The 15,692-nt window shown below is 34.1% G+C and overlaps 1 protein-coding gene across 1 annotated transcript; it reads left to right on the forward strand.

Annotated features, from left to right (window-relative positions):
* The first annotated feature begins 2,691 nt into the window (after positions 1–2,691).
* Positions 2,692–15,312, forward strand: LOC144428152 (uncharacterized). The gene is made up of 19 exons (XM_078116948.1): positions 2,692–2,795; positions 3,197–3,335; positions 3,604–3,733; positions 4,064–4,281; positions 6,922–7,117; positions 7,239–7,312; positions 7,385–7,498; positions 7,704–7,766; positions 9,949–10,201; positions 10,630–10,794; positions 10,939–11,037; positions 11,342–11,470; positions 11,797–11,958; positions 12,367–12,522; positions 12,978–13,118; positions 13,255–13,498; positions 13,685–13,781; positions 13,932–14,137; positions 14,542–15,312. Exons 1-19 carry the CDS (start codon positions 2,708–2,710, stop codon positions 14,907–14,909), a joined length of 3,042 nt encoding a protein of 1,013 aa, XP_077973074.1. The 5' UTR covers positions 2,692–2,707; the 3' UTR covers positions 14,910–15,312.
* Positions 15,313–15,692: the final 380 nt, after the last annotated feature.

Here is a 15,692-nt window from a genome sequence, read left to right on the forward strand (position 1 = left end):
TAATTATTTTTATGTTTTTTTACAACAATTTTTTTTATTTTCGGTTTTTTATTTTATTTTTATTTTCAATTTTACGCGTGACAACGATGGGCCACCATAGTTGTATTATGAAAACAGTCCAATGTTTTTTTCTTTAAAAAGCAATGAATAGTAAATTGTCCAGTGATTTCAGATTCAAGTCTTTAACTCGGCACAACAAAGATAAAAACAAATTTAAATATGATCATAAAAAAATGAGCGCATGAATGGAATTTTCACATTCGTATTGAATAATATTTGTATTTATATGCAACATAACTATACCAATCATGCCGAGTTTTGATTTATTTCTCTTGAACTAGATAATATATATCATATGTTATAAATAAATATTAATAACTGCAATTCAGTCATATAGTGCCTCAGAAAACATTTCTGAGAATAATATCAGATTTTACTCGTGAAACCAAGGTAGTTCCTTCTGATGCTTGTTACAGTTTTAAATTTTACCTCGGACGTGGTAACAACGTTTATGCGGTGTCTGTACAATACATTTCTCACTATCCGGTCTCGTAAAATGCATATTATCGGTTGGTGGAACTCTCCAGGTTGAAATTATTAGAGAAACTGCTGGGCATAGAGAAACGTGATTAAAAGCATGGCCAACTCGAATATAACTACAAACTGCATTAAATTTGACATTTTATTTATTGCATCTCATGTAATTATGTTATATCAATCCATGGTCGGGACTTCATCATTAAAGGCGATATGCATAAAGTTCACCAATGCTTTGAAAAGACAGCAGAACACCTTGACCTTTTCTTATTTTTAAATTAACATTCGATTGGTTGAGACATACATTTCAAGGCTATCAAAAAGTAAACATTGGAACTTTTTTAGAAGGTTAGCAGGCTGTCGTCATTACTTCATAGTAGTGGTCAGCGGGCCCTTTATTTCAAATGAATTCTTCTATTGTACATAAGGGTCGCTTTATTGAAATTTTGTTGTTCACTCACCGCCAGTAAAGAAAGCTGCTACGACAACCCCTTGTAATTGTGCTCTCGAAAGCAATTTACCTCTTTGGAGGACTCTTGAAAAGTGTGTAAATATGATATTCGAAAGAAGAAAACATTTTTTTATTTTTTCCACAAATACCACACTCACGTTGTAGTTACTGATATCGCGGCAAGGAGAGTGATACGTAGGTTATTTTATTGCTGGATTCGGTAGAACTTTCATCAAAAGGAGTTAGAAGATGGATTCAAATTTGTTGATATGTTCTGTGAACATATAGTTATTCTGCGATATTTATTTGATATTTAGTTTAGAATCATTACTCAAGTGCTTAGTCTATTTTTTATTCCAATCCCCGAGACGTCAGAAAAATAAGCAGAACATTTCGTTGATGCTTGCGACAAGTTATTATCAAGCTTGACCATTCATACCATGGAAGAACAGATGACCAAAAGACAGACATTGAACCAGATCAGTATCGTCGGATTATTCTATCCGCCAATGTTGTCAAAAACATTACAGAATATTTTAATCAGGTTATTTTGAGTTGTTAGCCTCGTAAAATTCTGTCTTGTTTCCTCCATCACACAAGCTCTTACAAGCTGCATGTTAGCACTAGCATTGATTCTATTGCCACACACTTTTGTTTATTCAATTACTGATTACCCCATCATGCAACAAGCAAGAATACATCCAATATGTAATTATTTGAAGGTCCTATTTCAATCGAAAATGTCTTTTACGTTCAAGCACCATGTTTTGAGTTAGAGCTGATCACATTAAAACTTCAACTCGGATGCTTTTTAACTTGCGTTGCGTCCGTTCGTGACCGGAGTCAGACAGGACATCAGTCATTTATTGGACTGAAGAACCGCGAATAGGTCATGTGGAATTCTTGCTCAAGGACGTTTTTCAATGTACCGCGCCCGATAAACGCGTTTAATCTGAGTGATTATCATCGCTTGATATAAGGGTTTGATATTTGATATAATAGGACTATCATTAGCATCAATCTTTATGGTCGAGTGAACTGAATAAGAGTGAGTTTCTTCCTGCAGAAAATTGATTCGCAATTTGACCAAAAGCAAAAAATCAGGTCTTCTTATCGTTATCTGCCGTTTGAATATCTGTAAAATAACGCCTTCTGGTTGAAGTGTCCCACTTAATATAGTCTAATCGCTTTTATTACTTTTATTTCCTTCAATTTTCAACCCTCTAACTATTTATATATATTTCTAATATATTTTTTTTTTTTTTTTTTTTATTTAAAAAGTGAAATAAAAAGCACTTCGCAAAATAGCATTTCGTGCTGAACAATGGAAAATCTGTCACTAAAATGTTGTGAAAAAAAAAAAACACTTCACACTATTCAATGAATATATATATATATATATATATATATTTAATCACTCATAAAGACAAGAGTTGTGAATATTATAATAAGACTTGTTAAGGTGGGCCACCTTGATACATTTTTTGTTTAGTTTTCTCTTGAATCCCATAATCTTGCTTGTGAACTTAGTCAGTTATAACGTCAGTTTTAAACAGGTGATTAATATTCATTGAATTCATTTGATTAGGTATTAATTCTTTTTGAGTTTTTTTTTTATCTCTCTAAAGAGAAACACAAAACCATTGTTAAACACTGTGTCACATGTATGTAAATCGGCTTCTGTATGTTTTAACGCAGGTTTATATAGGAAGAAATATAATGTTTTCATATATTATGTTGTGGGAAGTTTGGATAATTTTGGGATTGATCATGTTGGGAAAATCAGATGGACAAGCATCAGATTTGAGTAAGTTACCTTAATATTACTTATAAGTAAACGATCTAAATTACCTTACTTTCTATCATGCATTGGAGAGGATCGTTCGAAAATACTGTTTTTGAAGATGATGGTCCATGATACAACAGAGTGGTAGACGACGAGACTGCTTTGAACGTTTTCACTGTTGTCTTCATTACTTTATGTTGGAACAGCTCAACCAAAAACTGAATATTAAAGTAGTTTATGTCTTAATAATCTATTGGCATTAATTATTCATCGGAAAATATTTCTCCCCATCCTAAAAAATTGGGAAAGCGATCAAAAATAGCGTTCAAAATGTGGGTTTGTCATATGTTAAAATCGATCAAACAACAGGTGGAATTTGTAATGTTTTTTACGACTTTGCGCCTACTTTTTATTTCAATTAGATTTCAAGACGTTCAATTGTCGTAGTAATAATGAAACTATCAACTACGATCACTTCTGTGACGGAATAGATGATTGTTTAGACAAAAGCGATGAAAAAAGGCATGTTCTAATAAATGATCCACTTGCAACCTGGCAGAGGTACGTCTTTCATATGATGGTATAACCAGACATATATATAGGCCGGTAGTTTGATTGTGTGATTGTTTCTTTCCCCTAGAACAAGTAATAACATGTTTCAACTTCTACGTTCATTTAAATTCGTTGATTTTTTTTTCGATTAATACGATAAATTATCATGACAAGATAAAATATTGACGAAATTTTGTGTTCAAAACATCAGAGTTATAAGATACTAATATTATACAGGATAGAGTATTGTAATAACCAGTATATATATTATTTTCAGCTGCATTAACCCTACGAACTGGTATCGTGGGTCTTGCCTGGTAGAAAGAAATTTAATATGCAGAGAAGACATTGTTTGTTCCAATCTAACTCCATGTGATTTGAAATGTGATTCTCATTATAAATGTCAAGTGAGATCTTTATATATTTTTTTCATCTGTACAGGGAATTAGAAACGGCTCTCAATGGTTTATTCTTGCTGCCGATAATGTGCATGAAGAAAATTTTCCCCGATCGAGATATGTAACTAATTTGTTACACAGCTTAGCTGGTGTGGCAAACCCGAAGAACAAATAGAGATATTTTATCCATTATTCTTAATACATTCATTTGTACGTACTCGGTTCGTTTAACCAGGTAGAATTCCTTTTTCATTTAAAAAAAATTAACGCGGTTTTATTATCATCTCATCGGAGTGTGTCCAAGTTGAATTCCAAGTTTTGAACTGGTATCCTTTATAGAATTCCAAGTGCGTCAAACGTAAATCTGTGTGTAATTCCAATCCATGTGATGGATGCAAAGAAGATCACGGATGGAAAAATGGGATTGGATTTAAATGCTTTAGAAATGGCGAAGAATGTGTTCTACCTCAGCAATTAGTTCATGATGATATATCAGATTGTGATGGAGGAATAGACATGTGTTTTGGCGCAAGACATCCTCTGAATGCTTCTTCAAGGTATAGTAGTCACGTAAAATTCTTAAACTTACTCTTATATTTTTCAAATTAGATAGTAGTTTGAATCTATTGATAATATCTTTATTTTTTAAATCAGTAGTGTACACTGTATATCAACCAATAATTTGTCACAATCTCGACAATTATTTTGAAATCCTGGCGATATACTACGATGTATACTATACTAGGGAATAAGGGCAAATGGATTAAAATATGGATTGCTATGTTTGAGCTGGGACCTTTTTCATAATAAAACGTTCTTAAACATTGCAGACGATATAAGTTGATTTGGTCCAAAGGGGTCTTACTACTTACTGAATACAGCGCGAAACACCGCAAAGAGCGCAAAACAGCGCAAAAGAGCGCGAAACAGCGCAAAACAGAGGAAAACAGCGCAAAACAGAGGAAAACAGCGCGAAACAGAAGGAAACCAGCGCAAAACAGAGGGAAACCGCGGAAAACAGGAGACGCAGTCAATACCACCTCCTGCCACGAAAGAACCACGGCGCCTCTCGCCATGGTTTTATGGCGCTATTTCCGGTATATTTACAAGATTATGTACCAGATTATAGGTCATCATGCGAAATTTTATCTACCGTTTTGGTGCTCCAGAAGTATGTGCAGCAATATGTCGCACAACCTGAATCCGCTACACACATACTATTTTCAGGTTGTGCGCCATCTTGGTGCACATACTTCTGGAGATCCCTTTTTACCTAACCCTAACCCTAAAGCCAACCATATCCATATGGAAAATGTTCTAAATTATGGTACCCAAAATGTGTCACCAGCAGGGGCAGACCTGCCATTACAGCATTACTGGCTACATACGTTGGTTTGTGTTTTTAATTTGCTGCCGTGGTACTCCAACTCAAAACAAGGTGCCCCGAACTCATTGCGAAATTTTTTTCTGCTTCACACTGTTTCCCTCTGTTTTGCGCTCTTTCGCGCTGTTTCCCCACTGTTTTGCGCTGTTTCCCTCTGATTTGCGGTGTTTCGCGCTGTTTTGCGCTCTTTGCGGTGTTTCGCGCTGTATTCAGTAAGTAGTAAGACCGGGTCCAAAGTAGTCACGAAATTAAATGACTTTATGCGTTTAATTATTAATATGTATTACTATAAACGGCTTAAAGATGAAAAAACACATGACTGTTGTAACAGCCGTTCTTTGTGACCTGGACGACACCGACTGCACACTAGATATTTATTAACAGTTCAATAACGCGGTCTTTCAAGCCCCAAGTTTGTATCCTCAATCCAGAAAATCACACAACTCGAAGTATACAGTTGACACGGTTATCTTAATACAAACGTAAAAACAAGTCAATACAAAATACTTGCAATAAATAAATAATCGTACACAATTCGGCCTTTAAAAAGCCTACTCAAATTTATGAACACATTTATCAAACATAGTTAATTAACAAGTCTAACAAAATTACTATTAAATAACTTGCAGTCTTCAAATCAGAAAGAGTTACAAATTATAACATACCGAATTTGTCTGCTATTCCAGGCTTGGAATATCATAAGTTGAACATGAAATCATTCGTCAATGAAATCCGAACAAATCAATTAAATAAACTATAACTGTAAAAACAATCACAAAGGCAATCTAATGCTGATAAAATATCCTTAAACTAGGCAGTCATAATCTACATTATTTAATCGTCCTGCTGTCAAGACAGAAAGTCAAGGTCGCTAAACAATTTTAACTTATTTACAAATTACAACGAAACGAGCGCCATTCTCTGCAAAAGTAAAGCGCTATCTAAAGCAAATTACCGAAACTATCCCTGTCTAAGCGAGACATGTCTGGGCAAGCAATTGCCACGAAGACTCTCTCAATTGTTTCGTAACAAAGTGTGTGGAAGCACACTGTCAATCAAGGGAAATTACGGCGTTAACAATAACAAATAAATTACTACACAAGTTAAACGGACGCAATGTTTAAGTCAATACAAAAATCAAGTGAATGCGATTCTCGATGTAACATTGTATATTAAAAACAAAATAAAAAACGCTCAAATATACGGACACGAAAGTCCAATGATTAACCGCAATACAGCTTGCCTATATGTGACTAACACTAAAGTTCGTTATCTGAATATTCAAAAGCTTCAAATACAAATAGCAAATCAAGTCCCACCATCGCAGCAATTCTCGTCGGTATCTTTTATAGATTTAGACCGCGAAGGTCGCGTATTGGTAATGTTGCAGTGAGGTATTAGGGCAGCACGCTTGCAATTCTATTAGGTTTGGCGTAATGGCGTGGTCAAGAATGGTGGAATAAAGAGTTTCCCAATTAATTAAAATAAAACAGCATAATTGCCGAAAAAATATCGGGTTACATAAGATTCAGGGAAAACTTGAAGAAACTAAAAATGAAAAGCCTTCTTGTGGCTTGTTCAGGTACTAAAAATTTGAAATCAATGGAAATTTAAGTTGCACAGAAAAGTGATTTCATCCCAACAACAAGATAACCATCTGACAACAACAATAATAACAACAAATAATAATTTATCCAAACAATCCATGAGTTCACTTCGTATCCAATAACGAAAGTTGAGTAAAGTAAATGATCTATAACAAATAGTAAATGCTACTAAAACTAGTTAACCATTTTCTATTCATATTTTGAAGAAACGAAATACAGCATCGGAAAAATCTTTACCGCGATAAATGCTTCATGTGTTTGGACGACACCACTATAATCCCACTGGCACGTGTATGCGACAAAATAATAGATTGTCCTGATTTATCCGATGAATGCTTGTGTGAGGATCAAAAACCAAGTATTTGTCAAAATGTCATTTCATATCAAGAATCGCAATCTAAGGTTTGCTATTTTTCACTCTCTCATAGAGTTCAAATTTTCCGTTATTCTTTCTAATATCATACCTTATTCGTCTCAAATATTCTGCATCCTTCATCACAATGTTAACTCAATTTTAACACAGATTGATAAAGGTAATCATCCTACACGATCTGGATCGATCGAAGGATCTGGTTTTGTTGTGACTCGACCTTGGAAGTAAGTATTTACTTTTATTGTGTTACTGTTCTTGCTATTCGAGACATGACATTATTCTTATTGTATATTTAGAAAAAAAAATTCGGAAGACTATTGCAATGTGGGTGATGTGAAATGCAAAAATGGAAAATGTATTAGGCGAGAATCCATTTGTGATGGGATAAAAGATTGCCAAGAAGACGAAAGGTGATAAATTTTTGTTTTCTCGAATCACATTTATTTTGAATATTTGCTTGTGTACATCATGGTCGTTATTTCATATGCACCGACAAAAGACCGATTTTTAGCCATTGTTGATGATTACTTGTAAAAGAATTCGGCATTTCCCATACATGTAGGTATAAATACCATGGCTAATTTTTTTATCTATTATGTCTTCGTATTTTTACAGATTTGAATATTGTCGTGGGACAATATTATGCGGAAATGCTACAAAATATGAAAAATCTTGCAGGTAATACTTTAAATGTAAATTTTTAGTTAATTCAATCAGTTAGATTGTTGAAAAATTTGATATTAATTTTAAAACATTGGTAGCAGATGAACCCAGACACAAAAGCAGTGTTTCCCAACCCGAGTCTGCGGAGCGTTTGAATGAGTCCGCAACGAGCCAGAAATTCACTGCGGGCCGCAAACGTTTTTGCGAAACTTAACCATCAGCCAAGTTACGTTTTACGTTAGAATTTACATAAAACATGAAAAGCAAGTTTTTTCACATAACATTAATCGAGGCAATAATCAATTACTGGATACTGGGTAGGGCTGGGCATATATTCGAATATTCAACTATTAGTATAGCAATTTACTATTCAAAAATTTGGTAACAGGTGACGCGACAGGTCACTTGCGCGTCGCCTAATCAAACGATTGGATTTTACAACTCACTTGCGGATTTCCGACAAAAATATGAGTCGGCAAACGCGTGGATAGATAGTTACTTAAGTGGTGTTTCTTGCGAGCTCGAAATAATTTTTTTTCTGGTAGGTGTCAACGGTGGCAACCTAAATTTTCTAAATTGAAAAGCGGCAATACAAAATAATAAAAAATAAAACGGAGAACGCCATGAGTTTTGTTTTATGATGGTCCGCGACCGATTAAAAACGCTTTTTTAGACATTGCAAATTGCACAATTTCGGGTGCTACCGTAGTATACGTACTCGTACCAAGGCATTTTCCCTATAGAATTTTTTGCTTTACTGCCTCCACATTGGTGCGTACAGTACGAGCGCCGTAAGTGTTGTACAAACAGCTCAGATTTGTCCAATTTCCCAAAAATACGAATCAAAACAAAATATAATCGGACGCTTTACCAGGAATATTTGTGTCCACGGATTGTCATGATAATTTCTGAGTAGTATTGCTTTTATTTCGTCAACACAACCGCAGATTAAAATGATCACAATTAAATTAATATTAAAGCATGGCGATGAATATTTTTTTTTATTTACTCATATACTTTAATTATATTTTTAATAAGTACTAAATCGAGTTGTACTTTCTGGAAATTTATAGCAGAAAGTAGGATTTTCCTAACGGCGATAACAAGTTCGCAAGATCGCAAAAAATATGTATCAAAACTAAATATAATCGGACAATATATTCTCACATTATCATGTTCGCAGATTGCCATGGCATTTTAAAAAAGTAATCAGGCTTGTCCATGGGACATGTTTTTCTGTCCCATTCTCATCTCATAGCAATTATGCCTGTCTCATCCCATCCCATGGGATTCCCATTGGAACACAATTCAATAAAAAAAATTTAAATATAGATTTAGCATCCACTAAATAGGACAACATGTACGAAGAGACATGCAAAACAACAAAATTTACGGTCTTTGTTAACTTCATATTCATAACTATTATACATGTGGTCATCAGCCCCTTCACGAAGTATATTGTTAATGCTGAATATATTTTTGATCTTCATAACTAACAAGAGAGCTCAAATATATGGACACGAAATCCATAACGAAATGTTTTACCATCATTTCCCTGAAAATCATACGGTTTTCGTGCTCATGTGTCCCATGGAAAATACAAATGTGTGCTATTCCATCCCATGGGACGTTTCCCTCGGACAAGCCTGGAAGTAATGCTTTCATCTTGTCATAAGTCGACGTAACCGCGAGTGACCATGAACACAATTAAATTAAAATGGAAAGACTTTTTAAATTCTCGCCGTTGTCATGGATTGAATATTGTGCGACAGAAAAGACCATTTATATACTAAAAAAGTCGGCTCTTTTAGCAAATGCGTAATTGCGGCGAATTTCCGATTTTGAAATTCGTTAGAATTCTGTTGTGTTTGGTTATATTACTCCGTCACACAGAATGCGGTTGCAATAAACGCACGTTGAGTCCGCAAAGGTTTTCGCCGGTGAGAAAATAGTCCGCGACCAAAAAAGGTTGGGAAACACTGCACTAAAGCAATGTTAATTACATAAAATCAATTTGCGTTTATGTGAAATGAGCGACCACAAGCATGTTGATATTCATGTAAATGTTTACCCCCTGGCCCCAGGTCAAATCACGAATCGACTTCAAACATACGGTACTCGACTATAAGTTCTGTCCGTATATTGGTATACTCTTCTGATCTTTTATGCCGATTTTTGCCTAAGGATTCATTTTAAGATGTTACCGACCTTCAACGTCGTGTGTCAATTTTTACGGTCTCGCGTGTGATGGAATTGCAGATTGTCCAATACCTCCACATATCTTCCGTCATTTTGAAGAAGAAAATACTTTTCCAGATGACGAGTGTAAAGCTTTTTGCTACAATCTTGAAACTAATTTTACTTGCAAAGAGAACTTTGTGTCGATGATAGGACCAGCAGTCACCATCCACCCTTGTGAGCCGGTGCCTTTCTTTTCGGAAAATGGATCGGTATGTCTGATTTTCTTGAGCATCAATGACGCCGCCAAGAGTCATAATGTTATTCCCACGTTAAAGTTTTGCAGATTATGTATTGCTATACTAGTATTTTTCGGAGAGATAAAATTCACACAATTGAAGGTCTTCAGATTCCTCTTATACCAGGTTATCTTTAACTGTTTGACAGGTTAATAAATTTTCACCACAAAAAAAGATTGATAAATGACAATGAACTCTCATCATGACTCAATACAATAAAAATTCACGTTTCTAATGTAATGCTGAGACAACCAATTACTCTACCATAAACAACAAGCGAAACTCGAAACCACGACTCGAAGAAAGTTGGCTAAAAATTTCACGTTGGTGCGGAAGTAATTTTTGAGCCTAAAATGATTGTTCAAAGTAAAAGAGTTTTAAAATGATTCAATTCATTTCAGGAACCACAGACTATGGCACCGCCAGGACCAGATGAAGTAGAAGGTACAAAATTATGTGACGGTCGAGAGGATTGTGCCATGGGAGACGATGAATTTTATTGTGGAAAAACTCGTTTTAGATGTAATGCAAAAAGAAAAGGGTTGATCAGTATAAAACGAGAGCAGGTAAACAGAACTATAGAGAAGATGACTTTTTAAATAGGTCGTAGTAATCTGGATATATTGACACTGAACGAACAGACGAAAATGATTTAATACAGAGAGATACAAAAACTCTACTCAATCTCGAATTCTACATTATTGTTTCAGCTTTGTGACGGCGTGGAAGATTGTAAAGATGGAGTAGATGAAACGGAAGAACGCTGTGGAAATACAAGGTTTCACTGCCCAGCTTTGGGCGGAAGAAAAGTCAGTAAATTAGTCTGCTTTAATGTGATCTCATCATTCATATCTGGTATTCTATTCTGATTATATAACTGAGGCTTAACTTAAACTTATTGTTCTCTTTGAACGTAATAAAGATACATACATACATACAGCTGCTTTAAACTGTTGTTTAACGTTTACTTCTAATTTACTAATTTTATTTTGGATTTGTAGGATTGTTTCTGTTGACTTTGTTCGTTGTACATGAAGCAACAGTTTTTTTTGTTGGCGTTGTTAATGGTTTTTGGTCATATGGATTAGAAATTCTTTTTGATTTATTTATTAGGTCAGTATTGATAGAAAATTCTACTGTGATTATCGAATAACTTGCGATGATGGATCGGATGAATCAAACTGCACTGATGATAGATTTTATTGTGAAAATGGCGACCCATTGTTCGTGAAAGGACGAAAGGTAAACCATTTTACATTCTATTTAATTTTTAACTTTTGCGGTTATCTACAAATATTGTTGATACCGATTTTACAGCAAGAGATACAATGTTATTGAATATTCTTATTTATGATATTTCATCGGTTTTAGAATTATTTTGAAACTTAACGATCTCAGGCGGAGATATTTCTGAACCCTGTTTTAGATTACGATAGTAAAAACAAACTCTTAATTGTATCGCTATCAAGGTTAAATGCATACAAAATCAGCGATAAATATTCATGTTTTGTTCATGCGTATTATTGAGCTTTTGTCATTGAAGTAGTAATAAGACTTGTTATTCTCAGAAATTCGATGGACGAGGAGATTGTTCTGATTGGAGTGATGAATGTCCTATGACGGATCAATCGGCTGACAACGGATTTTCTTCAAGATATGAGCTTATTGCAAATCCTATACTTCGTGCGCTTGTATGGATAATGGGAATTTTGTCAGTTGGTGGGAATGCGGTATGAGACTTTTTTTTTATATTTGCTGGCAATTATAGCTTTGACGTTGCATGAAGCGAACAGCTGATAGTTGTTTGCAGCATTTGTATCATGGAGTCACATAAACAACTCGGATTATAATGACTACAAATGGAACAATGGGATGGCATTTGAGTTGAAGTAATGGAATGGCATAACTACTAAGTACTAGTAATATACGCATTATGAGGCTACCATTTGGAGATACCGTAATAAAGACAAATATTTAACTTATCGAATTTTTTTTCCATTAAATAGGATTTAATATCATGAAATTATAAAATATCTTTATAGCAAAACCTTTTTTAACGTGAATATTTAGATTTTTTGATGTTATATTTTGCATATAGTAGTATTAATTTTAGTATTCATTTTTCTTTATTTTTCTAGACAGTATTATATCGAGAAGGAAAGAAAATGAGAAATATTAAAAATTTGTCTTCAATTGCAGTGGCAAATAGACTTCTTGTATTAAATTTAGCCGCTTCTGATGTTCTGATGGGTATTTATCTCATAGCTCTTGGCATTGCAGGTCTATCTATGCAGGTATCCATGAGTTTTTAAATCTTTAAGTTAATTTGAACTAGTTTTACGAGTGTTCAGTCAATTATCAGAGTTCATATTCAGAAGATTGGGTTCGATGGGTTACTGCTATAATGGACTGCAATTGGGTTAATCAAATTCAAACTTTGTTTAACTCAATTATTTTAGAATTTGCTTGATGCACAACAATAATGTGTATTTGATATCTATGTTTAGGAGGAATAATTACACACAACATTGTAATTAAGGAATCACCGCAGTTTTGTTCTGAAATACTTGTCGTTAAGTGTTTCCTCCTACCTAAATATGGATACCAATTCCTTTTTATCATTTATCTTCAGGGGAAAATTATGTTGAACTAAACAATATTTCAGGTTGGAACCATTGAGATAAACTATATTAAATCATATTACATGTAGATTAAAAATATTTTCAATACCATGTTGATTATTTCTCAGGGTATTTATTGTTCGAGAGACTTGATATGGCGATCAAGTACATCCTGCAACACGTTGGGTGTTTTGGCAGTTTTATCAAGTGAGACCTCGGTAATAACTATGGTTTTACTTACAGCATGTCGTCTGTATGCAGTGGCAAATGTAAGTTTGCAAAATTTTACAAATAACAAAGTATATAGTTATGGCTTAGTATACTATATAATTAGGAAAGACAATTTATCGACCTAAATCACACAGCACCGCATTTGTGACCACACATCATTTTCCATTTTTTCAGCCATTCAAGTCGGCTAATCAACCCAGAAAACGAGTGGTATTTTGTATGATATTGGCGGCATGGATGATGTCACTTTTTGTTGCTCTTTTTCCCTTTACTCCGAGTATGTCTGGAATATTTGTGACTCATGCTGAATTTGAATACACTCCATACTCAAGAAATGCAGCTATGTCACTAGATAAAGCCAGAGAGTTGTTTCAGGACTTGTTGACGTATGACCGAAGATGGAATATGACTTTACCAGGTAAAAGCATGGACATACTTGAAGCATAGAGAAAACAACGTTTGCTTCCATTCAAATATCTTTAAAAGGCTTAAAACATAATGGATTTCGAGAGTGTATTTCCTTTGTGGAAAAGTTATCTTCATATTGACGTATATAATAAAATTTATGCTCTAAGTATTTTAAAAAATTCCTATTTTGATACAGAAAATTTCAACGTTGAAGAAATGTCATGGAATGATATAGAATCGTTTGCGAGAGTTTTCTTCGTTCACGAGCATTTCAAAATTGTTAACGAATTCGGGTAGGAATTATAGTATGATATTATGTGTGTAAGCACAGTCTAATTACTCATAAACTAGAGATTTATAAAAATAAAATTGATTATAATTTTTATCGTATTAGGCGATACTGGCCTCATCAAAATCTTAGTATCATTTTTATTACTTTTCAGGTATTATAGTATCGAAAGTGTTTGTATTCCGAAGTTCTTCGTTTCTAGATCAGATAGAGCTTGGGGATTTTCATTTTTTGTGAATCTTTTCAACTTTTGTGCATTCATGTTCGTTGCTTCAGCATACGCAGCTATTTATGTCAAGTCACGAAAAAAAGCTCATATGAGATCGTCAGCACAAAATGCGGATGCCAAGGGAATGAGAAGTAAAACAATGTATATTTTTTGCAATTCGTTCAGTTTGAACGCTAAACTGATCGATGCAATAGACAGACCAGATTTTGTGAACAAATTACATACCCTTCTAATGATTATAACGGATATTTAATTGTTCATTTCAGCTTCAGTTCATTTGTAGATCGTTTTGGGGATCGAATGAACAATTATTTGAGTTCTTGTCCGACTCGATCTCGTATATCGACCCCAAGGTTAACTGATAATTTTCCCCTAAACACGTTTTTTTATTTTTTGAATATCAAGCACTTATAACGTATTTTGTCGTTGGAATTTTATTATTTCATACTTCATATATTTTATATGTACCATTTTATCGAAAAAATAGGAGACAAAAAAGACCATTGCATATTTTAATGTATATTCTATTTGACAGCAATGCAGAGAAAAATTTTACGTCTCATTGTCACGGACTTTTGTTGTTGGATTCCAATTTGCTTGATGGCGTTCAGTAAATTGGGAGGAGCAGATCTTCCAAACACAGCCTACGTATTTGCCGCCATTGTTCTTCTACCAATCAACAGTGCTGTCAATCCACTTCTATACTCAGACCTACCCGACGTATTGTATAACAAGTTTAAGAATCGTTTAAAATTACACAGGCAGAAGACATTGACTAGCAGTACATCATCGAAACACACTCTTTCTACTAGGCCAGATCATACGAATATTGCATTCGACGCAATACAAGAAAAGAACTTTTCTACCGAAAACGCTGACAAGAAAGTAGAAAGTAAATTGTAGCAATTTATCAAACAAGTGATTTATTTCTGTACACGCAGTCACACCATTTGTAATGTATTGATACCAAATTTCAAAAAACTTTAATTTGAAGTGATGTCTCGATATTTTAGACATTCATGAAATTCCTATTTTTAAAAACTTGTAAAGAGTGGTATTCTTTTTATTCCCCATTTGCATACATTTCCACTACTTTAGCCTACATTCATATCTACATAATTCTAACCTCATCTGACAACCTAACATTATTTTATTAATTGTTTCAAAGCATAAGTCGTATATGCAAATCTTGTATTGGCTTCTACTGGTTAACAATGCAATACAAACAATAAAAGAGAATCGTCACAGTATTCTAAAAATTGGTGCCATTGTGCTTAATGATTCTAACTTCATGGTGTAGGGCTGTAGGCCTACCTTCCAGGAAAGCATATTTGAAAGAGTTGGAGTTGCTCTCCAACTGTACCAGATTAGGTTAAAATCGAGTTATTATGCCATTTTTCAGTTTGTGTCGCCGATATCACAAATTAGCCTGCATCTACTACATTTAGGTTTTTCAATTTTTGATCGAAAAAGTTTTTTATATTTGTGTTTTATCGTCTGTGAGGATGAGATTCGGTTACACAAGCAAACTTTTTGTGCTCATTAAATTACGGTTGAAATTGGCATTTCAAGAGTTGATAATATGAAATTCGCTATTACAGGGTCGTTTGTTCTATATCTCTAATTTAGTAATACCATATTGACTAAGGCAATAATTTAGATTACATTTTTGTTATATGATTGTTT

Source organism: Styela clava, chromosome 10, assembly GCF_964204865.1.
Source record: "Styela clava chromosome 10, kaStyClav1.hap1.2, whole genome shotgun sequence".
Taxonomy (NCBI): domain Eukaryota; kingdom Metazoa; phylum Chordata; class Ascidiacea; order Stolidobranchia; family Styelidae; genus Styela; species Styela clava.